Source organism: Andrographis paniculata, unplaced genomic scaffold (genome assembly GCF_009805555.1).
Source record: "Andrographis paniculata isolate CXL003 unplaced genomic scaffold, ASM980555v1 Contig69END, whole genome shotgun sequence".
Lineage (NCBI taxonomy): Eukaryota > Viridiplantae > Streptophyta > Magnoliopsida > Lamiales > Acanthaceae > Andrographis > Andrographis paniculata.
The window spans coordinates 59,685-77,692 of NW_026137605.1; the positions used below are offsets into that span (position 1 = coordinate 59,685).

The following is an 18,008-nucleotide window of genomic DNA, read 5'->3' on the forward strand; positions in this document are numbered from 1 at the left end:
AGAATATAGTAATTTATACAAGTAGTTTAATTCAAATTAATTATATGAAATTTTGTAATATATTAACAAATTATATTTTATTAATTTGTTAAAATATATAAAATAATTAATTAATATTTTTACTTGTATATAAATTAATTAATTATATATATGTGATAATATGTTATCTACTATTTTTTTATTATAATAAATAATGAATATTTTTTTAGTAAAATGATAAAAAAAAATAATAATAATACTCTCTTCGATCGTAACAAAGATTTCAAAACAAAGGTATTATTTTTAAATTTAGTAATTGTATCATATACATAACATAATAAATACTACTCCATTCATTCTAAACATCCTGCAACATTTCGTTTTTGGTATGTCTCAAACAGCCTGCAATATTTTCAAAATAGGAAATAATTAGTTATACTCAATCTCTACCCAACACTTTATCCTCTCACATCATCAAAATAAAAAAATAAAATATATATTTCTCTCTCCATCACATCACCTAATTTCTAAATTATTTTACTTAATACTATCCACTTAAAAACTCCTCCAAAAAGCAAACTTTGCACATTGTTTGAAGTTGAGGGAGTACATTTTTAACTTATAATATATTACATAAGTATTATATATAATAGTAATAATATTTTTATCTCTTTGACTACAACTCAATATAATAGTAGTATTAAAAAATCATTTTTAAAAATAAATATTTTCTTGGTCCGTCATATTTATTCTCACATTTAATTATTATCTCTTCATTCAACACTTATTTACAAGAAATACCACTAACTTTATTACATTCTATTTTTTCATTTACTTTACTTTTTAATTAAATTTTTAAAAATATTTTCAACTATCTATCATTTTTTTTATAAAATATTTATTTTTTTTAATTTTCTTGTCGAATTCAGATGAGATAATTTTAATGGCGTAAGGGCGTACTGTTCATTGTATGGATTAATAAAATTCGTTGCATAGAACGGATGAACTACTAGCACATATATACTGTAGGGACAGGATCTCAACTCCTCAAGCGTTGTGGACAGATCCTCGGAGAGGCGAGCGAGGTGCCAAGAAATTGTCGGACACGTCATCATCTCCGAAGAACATGTCGGACAGGTGGCGGCGCAAATCCTCGGGGGCATATCTGACCACTGCTGCCACGTGTCGTCCGTTGGCGACGGTGTGGCGATGCGCGCTGTAGAAATCTTTATACAGTCGGATGATCCTTCTGGCTATAGAGTTCTTAATGTAGTCGCGGAGTGTTTTATCCGGTACGACGCAGAGGGACTGCTTTCTGTACGCCTGGTCAAATAATGTGTTAAATTTCTTGAACATTTCCTTGACTTTTTCGGGGGAGGTTTCCGTAGCCGTAAGATATGACGGTAGGGATTCGATGACGTGGCTCCACCCTAGCCGCTCATAGTTTGACGCGAACTGTTTGACTTTGGCCTCGTGCTTCGCCAGCCATTCCGTACCGAGGAGATATTTCAGATTTGAGGTCTGCACCGAAGCGACGACGTACTGGAGATTGTTGGCGAGGAAAAGGTATGCCAGAGAGACATCTTTGTAGTACTTGGCCTTGGTGTCCAGCTTGCAGAGGAGGACTATAACAAGCCACGCCATTTTCATGGAGATTGCCGCCGGTGCCTGAGTTTCGCCGGGGTCGGAGAATCCGAAGTATGATTCCGGTAGTGATTTCTTCGACGGCGGCGGGGAATCGGCGAGGATTTCGGCTAAGAGATTGTCGTAATCGGAGATGATTGAGAGGTAATTCATTGCGTCCACAGTCAGAGGATGGATCCCGGCGCCGGCGACCGGAGATTTTGAGGAATCCTTGAGAATTGTGACTTCGAATTCGTCTAATGCTGCCCGAACGAACTCAGCGAGCTTGGATAGCGAGGTGAGCGCCTGTGATTTTATGGGGACGGTTGCGGCGTAGTTGAAGATTGAATCGATCTCCGGCCAGTGATTGGAGATTTCGGTGTACATGTCGAGGGCGCCGAAGACCTTCTCCGGCGGCGACTTTTGGCTGTGCTTGGCTACCAGTTCCGGAAATCCGAAGAGGAGCATGGCTCCGTCTTTAACAATTTCGGAAAAGCACGATTCTCGAATGGAATCGGAACTGGCGAAGACGTGGTGGCAGAGAATGCTCTCTCCATTGAAGAGAGTGGTCACAGCATTTCTCACAGCGCCGAGCCAGTAGTTGTTGATTCTCAAATCCAGAGCTTCCCAATCCATTTTGTGAATCTGAGAAGAAGTGAGCTTCTCCACTCCCAGCTTATAGATTCCTTCATCAACGATCGATTTCCGGATGATTATGTAAATCTTCAAGCACTCCTTCGCATAACCGGTGGAGATCATGCATTCCGCAATCATTCTCAAATCCGCCATGGCCAGAGCTAAAGAAACGTCCGAGATCGGCGCATCCGCTGCGCCGCCTCTGATTTCATCGTCGTCGTCGTCGTCTTCGAAATCCGAAGTCGCGCTCGATCCAGTAGAGGAGCGAGATCGTGTAGAGACGGACTCCGGATCCAGATGGGCTCTGTTCATGGATAAAATCTGGTAAAACTCCTTCTGCAGCCGCTTCATGGCGATCTGCATCAGATTCTGGCCTTGAGCGAGCTTGTCGGATCCAGAATTCTCCTCGGCCAGAAACTGCATCGCCTTCTGCAGATGGGTGACGGTTTTGACAAACTCCCTGGCCTCCCGGCGACTCTCGTAGAACAGAGAGGTGACTCGAGCCACGGCGGCGCCGGTGGTGGTGTCTGCAGGGTTCCACCTGAGGATGATGGGCTCGGCCATGCGGACCGTCCGGTCCATCACAGACTCGGAGAAACTCGGCCGAGAAGGCGAAAAACCGAACCTGGAGGGAGAAGGGACACTGCACGAGGAAGAAGAAAAAGGAGAAGAAACCGCCGCCGGTAAACACAAACCGGCCATCCCTTCCCTAGGCATTTGATATAATTTGGACACACGTAACGTACGGTGCGATTTTAAATTATATATGCGTATGCCTATGCCTATGCGAAACAGTTGTTTTTATTTTTTACTTCAGCGTTGTGAACCAACTATAACAGGAATTGTGGCGGCTTATATAGGCAGACAGAGCGAGATTTTCTGTTAGGCGTTGAGATTTTCAACCCTATAACTTGACGATTTGGAGGAGCTTTAATGTTGTGCTATCAATTATTCATCTACCGTTCATATTTTATTCTTCGGATTTTGTTTACACACGGCCGTAACACGTCCATTTCTATAGGTAGCTATCTATCTACCTCTCTTATCTGTTGGTTTAATTTTGTTATGAATTCGTGTTACAAAAACGGTGACTTCTCCATCTATATATATATACATATACTAGCATTTAATCCGTGTGTTGTGATGCACAAATTATTTTTTATTAAACTATATATTTATTTAATATTTTTTATAAATAATACTTATAGTCTATATATATATAATATTATTTAAATCAAATCAATTTTAAAAATAACATAACAAAAATAGATAATTATATAAACAATAAGTAAAAAAAAATTTATTCCTCAATTGCACAATTTTCTCTCGGTTTGTGAACCTGTGTGTATATATATTTAATCAATTTAAATATATCTTGAAACTTGACGGTTTTGTTAATACATGCATATCACTGTCACACATTATTGAGTCATAATTAATTTAAGGCCTTGAATTAATTTGTTGTTGTTTTCATTAATTGGAAAACAAAATGTGGTTTAAACCATTTTCCAGTTCCTCAAGGAGTTGAAAACCACCAAATAAACTAACACGTCAAACATTAATGATCTTACTTTTTAAAATTATGGGTTTGTTTTTTTTTTTTTCTAATTTCAAATTAAAATTTAACATTATTTCATTTGCATAATTTTTAATAAAAAAATATTAATTAATATTTCATTTCAAATCAATTTCAAACCACACCCAAACAAATATTCTATTACAATATTTTTTATTTATTCTTTTATGAATCATTAATATTAGCATTTGAACAATATCATGCAAAATATTTATTTTTAATCTAAAATATTATATTAAAAATATATTTTTTATTCAAAATATTATACTCCATCCGTCCATCGAAAATTTTTATTTTGTCATTTTTCTATGACCAAATCAAAATTTTATATTTTATTTTCTAAAAAAACTAACTCTCAACCGAATATTAGAATACTTTTATTTTTTTACCTTTTATATTATTTTTTAAGGATAAAATGGATATTACATTATTTTATTACACTGCATGTTTATGAAATATTAATTTACTTTAATTTACATGCAAAATTCAAATGAAAAATATATCACCCAACAAAAGGAGTATTGAAATACTTATATCAATCAGCATACTATTTTTTATTTAACTTTTTATTATTCCCAACCAACCCAAATATTAAAAAAAAAATAAAAATCTGAACCATAACATATATAAAAGAATTAATAATTTTAGTTGTTTTAAATTTCTAAAACTAAAACTATAACTTAAGTAAAAATTAATATATTAAAATAATTATTAAAGTAATACTTTTTTCGTCCCACATAAATTGTCAATTCACATAATTTGTCATTTTTATAACTGTAATTATACATTTTAATTACATTTTAAATTTTATAATTTATAATTTTCTTAATAATAATTAAATTATTTAGTTATCTTAATCTCAATTTATAATTATTTTTATTATATAATAATTATTTGAATGTATTATTTGTAATTGAGAGATCTTTTGTAATTGGAATTTGATTATTGTACTTATGTGTGGAGTTTGATAGTCATTGGTTATGATTATCTTTAATTGTCCGAACAATTTTTATATAATGAATTTTACCTTGAGTCAAGTGATAGGCCTCGTGATTTTTATCTTTTACTTTGAAAAAAAAATTCACATTAAAATTTTGTGTGTCCCTTATTGTTATCTATATTGTTTATTAGTGGTTATTATCATTTGTAAATTAGTAAAACCAATAGTCGAATGTGGTGAGATAACTAAAAATACTCTATTTAGGTGTGACCACGACACAACCATCGCAGCCGTGGTGTGACCACAACTAAGAACCAAGATTTGTTCTGTTTCTCTAGTATGACCACATCTAAAAACTAGATTATGCTCTCTCTTTTCTTGTATATTTTTTGTTTGTATTTTCTTCTTCTCTTAGTGTTCTCCTAACAATACTTTTGGACTTATATTTATTAGATTAATTATATTGAATTTCATTTTCTTCTCTTAGTGTTCTCCCAACAATACTTTTGGACTTATATTTATTAGATTAATTATATTGAATTTCATTTCCGTTGATTATCATATATATATATATATATATATAGAACTATGATATTAAGGGTTTGTTTCTTTAGCCCAGGTTTGGGTATTTTTATTGTACAAACGCTTTTTTTTTTTTTAATAATGGGAAAGATCCACTACACTGGCCCAGATTATTTATTATGCATTTTACACAAATAAATATATTTTGATTATTTATTAATTATATTAGAATATTTTATTATATTATAGTTTTACTTGTATAAATTTAAAATAATTAATTTTTATATAAAAATTATTTTAATCGTAAAATATATAAATTTATTAAAATCAACATAAAATAGAAAATATAAATATTAATAATTTATTTTTATATTAAAATTACATTATATAAATTTATACTAAAAATAAATTAAATTTATTGAAAATTATAAATATAATGAACTAATCGATAACAAACGTAATAAATATATACACAACAAATTTATTATTTTATATTTTACATCATTTTCAATAGAAAAAACTATTTATATATTTTAATAAAAATATATTATTTTTTAAATATAATTGTAATAAAAATAAATACTTTTATAACACTTTTACAATTTTCAATAACTAATAACAAAAAAATTTAAAAATTCTAAACTCAAAATAACATAATTGAATATATTAAAAACAAAAATAAAATAGAAATGTCCTCAATTGTCATTTTATGTATAAACAGCTAATATCAAACAGTTGTTTTACCAAATATTTTAATTAAAACAGCTAAGAACACGCCCTAAAATATAAGGGTTGTTATACCCTAAAATATTTCGGGGTGGCTTTTATTATATATATATATATATAGACAACATATAATATGTACACAAACAAAATATATTTTATGTTGGTATAATAAAAATATAACAATAAAAGTTAAAATTATATAACAATAGTTCATATAATATATGATATATTCAATCAATATTAATATAATATAATGCAGTATATGAATGATAATACATGATCTCAACATTTATTAGATATTAACACCGTGCAATGTATGTGTTTGGTTAGAGTGGACAATGGGTTGGGTCCAATCAAACTCGAGACCTGACCCGAATACATATTGTTGGATTGAGATTCGAAATTAACTTGGCTATATTTGGATTCAATCGTATTTGGATCCAACTCGAACTATATCCGACAAGATCCGATGGATCCAAATTTTTTTTATAAATTATAATTTTTAATTCAAAATTGGAACCGAGACCCAAATCCGATATCTTTTAAAATTTATCTATTTTATTCAAAGCATTATAATTAAATAATACTCTCTCTGGCCCAATTTAAATACCATTTTTATTATTTTCGTTTATTCCACTTTAGTATCTATTTCATATTTTTTTTAAAAAAAAATCAATTATATACTAATATCAAAATACTCTTACATATTACTTAAATTACAAATACAATTATTTTATACATAAAGTCAATGGACAAAAATAAAAAAATAAAAAATAAAAAAAAAAAAACTCTTACACATTTTCATTAACTAATAAAATATTATTATTTTTTAATTTACTATAAACTCAAAACGCTCCATTTGATTTGAAACGAAAGAGTATATAAATAAACTTAACTCAAAAAAATATTTTTAATATAATTTGTATTATTAAAAATCATTTTTTTATATATAATTGATATATTAATCGAATTTGGATTTGGGTAGGATCCATCCTTAGACAGGATAAGAATACACAATACCAAATCTGATAACTGATCAATTGGACTCCATTCCAAATAAATGAGTTAGTGTTCCGATGGATCTTGAGTCTATTTGAATTCATTGTCATTTCTATGTTCTGATGTGATTCTCAGTTTAAAATTAATACTATTCACCTGTATATTTTTCAATAAAAATAAAATATACTCCTTCTATTCCAAATAAGGTGTAATATTTGTTTTTGACACGGATTTTTGGGTGGGTAGTATTAAGTATGATAATTTAGAAATTAGGTGATGTGATGGAGAGAAAAATATATATTTTATTTTTTTATTTGGATGATGTGAATGGATAAAATGTGAGGCAGAGATTAAGTATAATTAATCATTTCCTATTTTGAAAATATTGCAAAATATTTGGGACGTACCAAAAATAAAATGTTGCAGAGTGTTTGAGACGGAGGGAGTAATATCTTAAAATACTATTTATATAATAACTAAATCAATTTAAACCAAAACCAAACAAATATCACACACTAATGACAAGAAAAAAAAAAACAAAACAAAGAAGCTCCTTCAATGGCAAAAAATAATAATAAATAAAAACTCCCACCGATTATTCACCAAAGATTAGCAACAAAAAGAACCATTTTCAAAAGAGTGAAGCCAACATTAGTTCTCTGTAATGACACAACAAAAAAACATACGGCAAATTTGTCTCCCTCCTAACCTAGCCTATCTCTATATGTACGTCATGATCAACTACTACTCATCAAGTCATGAAGAAGCTCCTTCATCAATTCATCTACGACAAGCTCTTCAATTTCCTTACACGCTCCACCAACTTCTCCATTACAATCCCGCCACTGTGTCTCCTTGTCCACGGCTCTTTCTAGCACCAACTGTCTCGCTTCTTCTATTTCATGGTCGGCCAACCTGCTAAGAGCTTCCATTACACGTCCCACGTCCCAAATCGAATGCAGTCCCATCACCCGAGGGTACGCGGCCTCCACGTGCCGCCGGAACAGATCTACCAGTGCCGAGTTCACTCTGTCGAACAACAGCATCCGTTCTGGCCGCCTTGCCCCTGATGATGATGATGGGTCGTCGTCATTGTCATGGCGCGCCTCGAGGGCATCAAACAACCGGCTATTCAAGGGGCTCTCCGGGGAGTGCCAAGAAGTTCTAAATCCGTCAAAGGCTGCAGAGAGTTTGAGACCAGAATGGATCAGCACATCAAGCACATACAATGATGCTTCCCACCCTCGAGGGCCGACCGCGTCGCTTATTATTAGGGAGGATAGCAGCTTCCGAGAGTCCCCGGAGATTAACGCCGAATTGATCTTCAGGAGTTGTAGTTGTAATCGGAGTTCTTCAAACATTCGTAATTAAGCAAAGAGTTAGAGATGTGTAGCATTGGTTTGTATATAGCAGGAATAGAAATTGATAAAATAGATCAACATATACAAATATTTAAACAAGAAGGACCTGATGGATTCAAAAAAAAAAAATTCATGCCATCCAACACCAAATGAAATTTCCATGTTAAAAAGAGAAATATTGTCGGGTCTTCCCCCAATTCCAATATGTATATATATATCCTAATTGGACACGCACACAATCCATAATAATATCCATGGCATGCATGCATATTAATTGTTGGCATTAATTGTAAAAGTTGCATAACAAGCTCCGTACGTACCTTGAAGCTCGGCGTCATATGTGTTGATGTGTTCAGAGGAGGAGAATGCACAATCTTTTATGGAGACATTGTAGACCGAGTTAGGACAAGCTCGATAAGCCACCCAATGGGAGTTTTCTACGAAAGCCTGCAAATCATCGATCTTGATATTATGTGGTGGTGGATAACCTTCACCACTTGAACCCCTGACCAGCCCATTATACAGTACAGCAACTCGATCCAATTGCAAGTGAGGGTGAGGATGTGACGGTGACAACGACGACAAGTCAGTAGTACTTTCTAGCCTGCGGAAAAGGGGGTTAGTGGTCTCCATTAAGAAGTCTCTACCTGCGCTCTTGCTCATCGAATATTCCTGCAGCAGGGGCGGCATTATTGTTGATCTTGTACAAATTTGTTCATGATCCCTCGCAGAATTAGCCATATTCATGAGTAGTAGTTGGGAGTTGGGATTGGTTGTATTGCTGCCGTTGCTGCTACAGGGTATACCAGCAGCAGCAACAGCAATAGGAGGATTAATGGGATCATTGGCAGTAGGGGGGATTAATTGGCTTCGGAGAAGCTCCAAAAGTTCATCTTTGGAGGCCGTCTTCCACCGGAGCTGCTTCTTGTAAGAAGAAGAAGAAGAGCAAGAGCAGAGCCCTCGGCGTCGTACTCTAAAGTTAGGGTTAGGGTTAGGGAGGGGCATGTGCATAGTTATATCCTGATGATGACGATCTGCAGCTCGCATGAAGCGTTGCCCCGACGGAATGTACATTGTTCGGCGATGTCCATCCCCATCGCCATCTCCATGGATTTCATGTGGCGGAGGCATCCTTCTTGCTACTGTAGACTTGCTGCTGCGCTGTGATCCGAAGGCGGGCGGCGGCGGCGGCTTCCAGAGGGAGATGCTTCTGCTGATGAGGCAATTCCCGGGTTTAAAACACATCATAAGTTTCCCGACAATACTACGTTTCCATTTCTGCTTCACTTCCTCCGCCTGCTACACAACACAATGAAATCATCATCCAACACCTCATGATTCTTATGAGTTATGAAACTCATCAACCTCACATTTTTTGGCATATATATAGTATATGTGTATGTATGTATATATATGTTATGTATGATGCAATTTGCAGCTTAGCTTACCCTATCCTCATCGTCGTCATCCTCCTCAATGCCGCGCCCTCTTAGTCGTCTTCCCTGATGAATAATATAGGAATCCGAAGACAATCCCATTAATCCCAATCCAATGGAAGAAGAAGAAGAAGAAGAAGAAGATTCATGACCACCTCCTGCTTCAATAAATATATCAAAATCAAACTCCGACCGACTGACTATCCCTTCTCCTGAATCTTAAAATCTTCTTCTATATATATCACTCGCTCGCTCACTGACATGACAGGGCAGGGCAGGGCAGGAATATCATATCAACATACCCATCACATATTCACATTACATTATGGTTTTCTTTTCCGATATAATAATAAATACTCAATATTATTAATAATTTGTGGGGCCGTAAAATTCCAACCAACAATATAAGGGTCAGGGTCATAAGTAGGCCGATTAATCATCATATGTAGCCCAAAGAACAATTAATTACAACTGGACCATACAACCTCGTACGTTAGTAATTGTCGAGGAATTACAATTTCCAAAATTATTTCATTGGCGGACTCCACTCAATATTGAAACAAGTATACGCAGGTGGAAAAAGATTCATTTATGGGGTGATAAAAACGAATTAATTATAATTTGCCTCTTTTTTTTGTTTAATAATTAAAAAGAGGGATATAATGCGGCTCATCCCCCATTGTCCTACTATGAATAGAAACTGATAAATATCCAATTCATCTTCTTCAATTCCGTAAGAAAATGAATAATAAGTTGCAAACTTTTATTCAACTCAAAACATCTCAAAATTCAATCTAAACATGTTTCTCTTCAAAATATAAAAACCTACAAAGAGGAGTGGAAGCTAGACACAGATGTCCTAAATAAATCTCGTTCAAAAAAGAAAAAGAATCCTTTCAGAAGAAAAACGAAAAAGAAAAAAATGTATACCAAAAATGACAGAGAAAACAACACAACATGTTTTCAAACATTTTTTTTTCCGATAAAAAAAAAAAAAAAAAAACCAAGCTAAATCGAAAAGGTATGAAAAGAATTGAGAAACCTGGAGAACAAATTTACGAGTGTTTGTAATAAAACCACAATATACAGTGTATATGTGATGAGATATATATGTACCTCCACTTCCATCCGGTTTCGCAGTTGTGTACTTCTTCCTCCTCCCTACTGGATTTCTCTCCATTTTTATTTTGGTCAAAAAAAGGAAAAAAACAAAAAAAACAAAACAAATTCACGGGACAGCGACAACGGCAGAATAATGATTTCCAGGAACAGACAAAATTTCAGTTGGGAAATATGAAACAGCGACAGTAGGAGTAGGACCGATTCATCTCATCTCATGGAAACTAAACCAATAATTCTGCTGTCCAAACAAAAACCTGCAGCAGAAATATGAATCGATGATATATATATATATATATATGCGAAGAAATAAATCAACAGAGGAACGAACAAACAACAGGATGTCTGTTTACTCGCTCAATTAATGCGTGAATTGAAGGAGTAGAACTGCGCTCAACTCAACTGCTTTATTATTGATTTGTCTATGCATATGTATATATATACACATATGTGTAGAGAGAGAGAGAGAGAGAAGAGAGAGGGGGGGGGGGGGGGAGGGAGGTGGTGAAAGAGAATAGGATGTAATAGAATAGAAGAGAACGGAATAGAATAGAAGAGCGGCAGTGGATTAGAGAGAGACTGACCAATGAGGGGGTGGGGCCCACGTGCTAATTATTAAATACTATTCATTAGAGGGATGAATATATATACATATATGTGTATATATATTGCCTGTGGGTGCGGGTGCGGGTGCGGGTGCGGAGAAGAAGAAGAAGAAGAGTAGCAGAGAATGAATGAAGAGGGTGGCGTTCCGTTTTGTATCTGTATCTGTATCTGTATCTGTATCTGTATCTGTATTTGTGGTGATCGATGACTGAGGTCGCGAATGAGCTTAAGGTGTTTGGTTTGGCGATGGAACCGAGGGAGGCTGCTTCCTTCCTTGCTAATGCTTCCACTGTTTTAATTACTTGCCCGCCCGGCATAAGCAATGGGTTGGTATTTTTGGTGTGATTATTCGTGGACTTTTGATCTTGAATTTTGGTTTTAGTCATAAAAATTTCGAATTAAAATAATAATAATTTGATACTTCCTCCGTCTCAAATATTATGTTCACGTTGCCGTTTCTATCCGTCCACGTACCATGTTACTTTCCTTTGTAAAAAATGATTACACATTTTAATCTCATTTTAAATTTTGTAGCATACACAGTATCTGGGACAGAAGAAGTATTATATAAATATGTATTAATTTAATAATTTAGATATAAAATTAAATTTTAATTTAATATAATAAATAAAAAATAAATATTTTATTTGATATTTTTAAAAAATATATATGTATAGAATAGTCAAATCAAAACAAAAATTGTACATATAAACTTATTTAAAATTAAATTTCACTAAAAGGAAATATTCAAATTGAAAATATTACTAGTTAGAAAATATAAACAAACACAGCTTATGAAAAGATCCATGGTGTAATTAAATTACACCCATATACTTTATATAGAAAAATATATTATTGAATAGTATAAAAAATTTTAAAAATATCTTATGCATATAATTATGCTGGTAATATTTAAAAATCTGTAGGTCTGTTTATATATCTATATTACATATATACTCACATTGGAATCACAAATAACTACAGTTTCTTACCACGTATTAATATGTAATGTTAAATAAGATTGTGTGCATATTATTACATAACACCATATTATTTATTCTTTTTTAAATGGGATAATTTATCATATAATTTTAATTTTATAAAAATTATAAAAAATAAAAATTGATCAATTATTTATTTATAAAAATTATTTTAAATATTTATATTTTTATTTTTATAAAACTTACATAATTTTTGTCTATATTTACAATTAAACATCAATTTTGAAAAAAAAAATATTTTGAGCATATTTTAATTTAATCAAAAGAATTTTAAGCAATAAGTAAAATGCGAAATATTTTATACATTTTTACTTAAATACAACGAAGTCTATATAATTTACTTTAAATAAGTTTTATAAATTTTATAAAATACTAAAGGTAATAAATTGAAAATGATATACTACGAGTGTTGAAATAAGTAATTTAAATATGAAGTGAATATAACCTGAATAAGAGAGATAAAATATATTCTTTTTGCCAAAATAAATATATATTTCTTCAAGAAAAATTAATATATAACACACATTTAATATTTTTATATTATCTATATCATTCTTTATATCTATATAAAAAAATATTCACTCAAATTATTTCATACCACAAATACACTCACAATAATTATAATAATAAAATAGTAGAAACAATAATTATAATAGGTGCTCTTAGAAGTTAAATTAAATTTTTAGGTTTTGTATGTATTTTAGTAAAGTGGTTTTCTTTTTCTTTAATTGGGTGGGTGGATTTAATGGGTATAGGTTAATTTGGGTTGATTTTATGTATATATATATACATATATATGTACATTATAAGAATAAAAATTTAGAGATCTGAAAATAATATTTTATTAAAAATAAAATGAGAATGAATTTAAAATTTTAGATAAAAATAAAAATATATATATATAATAGAAAATTAAAAATAAAATTGGAGAAGCGTATCAAATTGTCAAGCAATTTCGAGTATGATTCTATCTATATTTTAATGATATAGAGATACGTAGGGTGTGTTTGTTTGGGGGTTTGGATTTTGGATTGGGATTTGAATAGTAAAAATTTTGAATTTGAATAGTTGTATGATGTGATATAAATAGGGTTTGATGTGATGTTTTGAATGTAAAATTGATTTTTAGTATAATATAAAAAATAAAAAATAGGTGTTTGATGTGATATTTTTGGGGGGAAAAAATTGGATGAATAGTAGAAATCCTCCAAAATCCTTCAAACAAACACACCCGTAATACATTTCATACACCTCGGTTGGATGTAAAGTGGCATCCTAGTTTATAATTCTTCTAGACTGAATTAGAATTATGATCACATTCAATCCATACAACCAGAGGCGGAATCACACCGGGATGACAGGGGGCTAATTTTTTAAATTTCAAAACGATCATCATCTATTTGTTATTTAATAATTTTATTAATGGAATTATCATATTTCAAAAATCTTACAAAATATCAAACTACAGTGACAACTGCATATTAAATTAATAAATAGTAAAAACATTTATTAAAAAAAATAGCTCTTAAAAATATTATCTCCTGTGTATTTGGTTGAGAATTTTTTGAAAATTTTTCTTTTTTATAATTATTATTTATTACTTTTTTGTTCATATTTATTTTTATAGCATCAAACAATTATTATGATATAATTTTTTTATTCAAAATTTAAATTAAAAATTTTAATTTTCACATAAATACTCTATCAATTTTTAACAATTTTTTAATTTGTTTATTATTTTTTATATTATATGTTATAAAATAAAAAACAAAAACTTAAGGGGGTGGGATGGGGCGAGGGAGCCCCCATGCCCCCACATAGCCCCTGCATACAAATCCAATTCGATGATTAAATATTAATCAATCTAATAAAATATTATAATAATTCAACAGAAAAGAAGCTTTAATAGCAATGGTTAGAAATGAATAGGAATTAAATCCAATCTAAGATTTATCATGTTAAAATAACTCAAATGAGAAAATAAGTATAATATGATCTATGATAGTATTGGATCCCAATTGTTAAATTGATTGAAGAGATTGTTTTTTTTTTTCAAGCTTTAGATACAATTCTCCTTAAAAAAATAAAAATAATAATAAATTTCCTCTAATGTTTTTATTTTTATTTTTATTTTTGTTATGACGACATATATAAATTTGGAATCAAAACACTATCTATTATAATTAAGTATATTTTATCGGTAGGACCGAGCCAACTTAATACTAATATGATATTGTCTGCTTTGGGTTGAGCCTCATACGAAATTTTCTTTTTTTGGGATATTCTCCAATTTTCTTTACAATTTCCAATGTGAGACTTGAATTTGCACCCCAACAATCCTCCATCGAACCAAGGATCAATGGATCTTCCCTGCTCACCTTGTACCGCCTATCACAAAGGGACCCGCTGCCTGACCATCTCAATCGGGACCAACCCAACACCGCCAAGAAACTTTCGACACAAGGCTCATCTGCAGGTCATGAGGGCGAGCCCACCACCGCAACCAATGTCCAATGCCACCCAATCCACTTCACCATCAAACCGGGCTCTGATATCACTTGTAGGGGACTGAGCCAACTCAATACTAGTATAATATTGTCCGCTTTGGGCTGAACCCGCACTGATTTGTTTTTGGATATTTTCCAAAATGCCTCATACTAGTAGAGTTGATTTAGGACTTAGGTGTAAAATTTTCTTTACAATTTCTGGGACTTAAGTTTGCACCCCAATATTATCATTTCCATAATTATAATTACTTATAATATATTATTGATTTATTATTAATTTTTGCACATAGAGAATCTGTGCCTACTAAATGTATTTTAAGGAAAAAAAAATAAAAAATCAATAGATCAATTTTTTAAAAAAATTTATGGTGTGTTTCTTTCGATGGGTTTGAAAAAAATTTGGTTTGGATTCGATATGAAAATAATGTTTGATGGGATATTTTGTGAGAAAAAAATATATATTTTTTTAAAAAAAATACCGAGTTTAAATAGTAAAATTTGGCAAAATTATGCTAAAAAAACACACCCTTAATTAAAGTGATATTCTAAATAATTTATATTTACCTTATAATTAATTTTTTAATTCAACACTACTATCTATTTTTATTTCTTCATGTGCGTGGAGGATCCATATGCATAGCATCCAACTAATCTATTTTCATTCTTGCACTTCATCATTTCTAAAATGGGTGGATAAAATAAAATTGTATTCGAATCGAAATGAATACTACGGCATTTGATTCAATATTTGTGAAACTAATTGCCAATTAATTTGATTTGCGATTCATTTCAAATTTTAAATTATATACGTATTTGATTCGAAACATTTTTCATATTGTACAATTCGATTCAATTTTTTAAAACACAAAATTTAACAATATAATTCAAATGCTTGATTCAAACTTCAAAATGTTTTTATCATATTCGATTCGATTCTTAATTATTCAATTCAAAATTTTGTAATTAAATTTTTTAAGAATAATCTCTCTGTCTGGACTAATTATGTGAATATAAAGACTAAAAAATACTCCCTCCGTCCCCCATACCGTGTCAGCTACACTGTAAACACGGTATTTTAAGAGAAGTGTAATTAGTAGATAATTAATAACGTATTAGTGAAAATAATTATTCTATAATATAAATAATTATAAATTAAGATTAAAATAACTAATTAGTTTAATTAAAATTTTAAAAAAATAAAATTAAAATGTTTAAAATGAGACTAAAGTGTATAATCATTTTCAAAAAAGAAAAGTGACATGGTACGTGGGATAGACAGAAACGGCAACATGGACATGGTATAGATGGAGTCATATTTTTAATTTAAAAATAGACAAATAAAAAATAAAGTGAAAATATTATATAAAAAAATCAAATAATAAATAATGAAGTAATGAAATAAAAAAAAAAGAGTAACAATTTAATTATTATATATTTAAGTATAAATAATAAAATTATGTGCGGATAAAATTGTTTATTATAAATTAATTACACATCAATTTAATTGAAAAAAAAAATTATCCCAAACAAACGAAATATTAAGATAGTTTTATAGAAAAAAAAATATAGATATACTTGGTTTGTTTGTTTAATGTTTTGATTTGAAAATTTTATTTTGATGTAAAGTATAGAATTATGTGAATAATATAAAAAATAATATTTTATATTAAATGGTAACTTTTGTAAAAGACTGAAAAAAAAGAGTGTGAACAAACCAACTATTTATCAAAATTTTTATATTGACACAACTTATAACAAAATATAATAGCATTCTATAGTTGTATTAAATAATTAATCATATTTAAAATTTGATTATTAAACTAACCTTAAATTATGAGTTTAATTATAAATGGTCTTACATACAGGTTACTAAAGTTTATTTTTAGCAATGGCTGGAGGACGTGACAGGTGTCCTGAGTAGGCGGAGGTTTGAACCAATGACCTCGCAGTCACAAATCTAACTCCACACCACCAGGCCATTCCTTACGGGCACAAGTTGGATTTGTGACTGAAATGTTGCCCGATCCTGGAACCCTAGGATGATGTTGCCAAACCCTGGCTCTCAAATAACGATGGTGTATTCTGATTTTTTTTAGTGTAGATTTAGTAACTCGTATGTGAGAATATTTATAATTAAAAAAATAAACCGTCCATCACGATTTTTCTGCTACTTCTCACATATATATTGAATGTGATAGACTTATCTTATTTATTGTGAATCGATGTTGTATATCATCCTCGGACCAATAGATATAGACATTATAGATCACTTGCGCGTCTTTCTTGATCACTGTTTCTGCATATGACTTGATTTCTCATGAGAAATAATGAATTAAATATATACATACATTATGTATCTTGTATGTATGTCATGGTCACATTTATGCATATTTATTATTAATTATACATAATTCATGGAATAAGATTGAAGTGCCAGAGATATTAATGCACGTGGATTAATGCATGTTTTATGAGAGATATATACACGCGTGAGGGCATATTTGTCTACATAATTATTATTTAATAATTTTGGTGAAGTTTGCTATTGATATTGGATTTGCCCTATTGTTAAAACCGCAGGCAATTTTATTTTATTTTATTCTTCTTTTGGCAATTCGTAATCGATTTATTTGCTCCAATTTTCATTGTGAGTTAAATGTTGCACTCATCTTAATCGATTTGTTAGTTTGATTAAATTTATGTCAATTAGAATAATACATCTCTTAAATTATGTCAATGTGTGCAGATGTGAGATTATTATTGTTGCTTCTAATTGACTCAATTTCTATCTTTTACATTTGGACCAATTATTGAATCAGATATGTCGTGAGCATTCGGCATTATTAATTAATATGTGATTCATTTATGTAATTCAATAGAAGACTATAGCCAAGCACTGGAATGATATTTGTTATGCAACGTGCATTTAGTAATTTTTGGACTATTTGATTATTTTGATGAGTTCATAAATTAATTG

General features: G+C 30.9%; 2 protein-coding genes across 10 annotated transcripts; both read right to left on the bottom strand.

The window, feature by feature from the left end:
• Window positions 1–696: 696 nt before the first annotated feature.
• Window positions 697–3,112, bottom strand: LOC127264165 (exocyst complex component EXO70H1-like). The gene has a single exon (XM_051293592.1). It carries the CDS (start codon window positions 2,953–2,955, stop codon window positions 1,027–1,029), a length of 1,929 nt encoding a protein of 642 aa, XP_051149549.1. The 5' UTR covers window positions 2,956–3,112; the 3' UTR covers window positions 697–1,026.
• Window positions 3,113–7,576: 4,464 nt separating this feature from the next.
• LOC127263464 (uncharacterized) lies at window positions 7,577–11,795 on the bottom strand. Of its 9 annotated transcripts, none has more exons than XM_051292498.1 (5): window positions 11,502–11,795; window positions 10,915–11,174; window positions 9,811–9,959; window positions 8,683–9,661; window positions 7,577–8,352 (listed from the first exon to the last, which is right to left on the bottom strand). In XM_051292498.1, the coding sequence occupies exons 2-5, from the start codon at window positions 10,976–10,978 to the stop codon at window positions 7,739–7,741; spliced, it is 1,806 nt and encodes a 601-aa protein (XP_051148455.1). In that variant the 5' UTR covers window positions 10,979–11,174; window positions 11,502–11,795; the 3' UTR covers window positions 7,577–7,738. The 9 variants fall into 9 exon arrangements, with proteins under 9 accessions (XP_051148455.1, XP_051148454.1, XP_051148457.1 ...); XM_051292497.1 differs by lacking the exon at window positions 11,502–11,795 and adding an exon at window positions 11,271–11,364; XM_051292500.1 differs by lacking the exon at window positions 11,502–11,795 and having other exon boundaries at window positions 9,811–9,956; window positions 10,915–11,350.
• Window positions 11,796–18,008: the final 6,213 nt, after the last annotated feature.

What these genes read in the sequence shown, in the direction of transcription:
- LOC127264165 (XM_051293592.1), bottom strand. Translation starts at nt 2,955, where the DNA reads ATGCCTAGGGAAGGGATGGCCGGTTTGTGTTTACCGGCGGCGGTTTCT.
- LOC127263464 (XM_051292498.1), bottom strand. Translation starts at nt 10,978, where the DNA reads ATGGAGAGAAATCCAGTAGGGAGGAGGAAGAAGTACACAACTGCGAAA. An exon ending in ATGACGACGATGAGGATAGG is followed by an intron (nt 9,662 to 9,810) that starts GTAAGCTAAGCT and finishes TGTGTTGTGTAG; the next exon opens with CAGGCGGAGGAAGTGAAGCA. An exon ending in ATATGACGCCGAGCTTCAAG is followed by an intron (nt 8,353 to 8,682) that starts GTACGTACGGAG and finishes GAATGTTTGAAG; the next exon opens with AACTCCGATTACAACTACAA.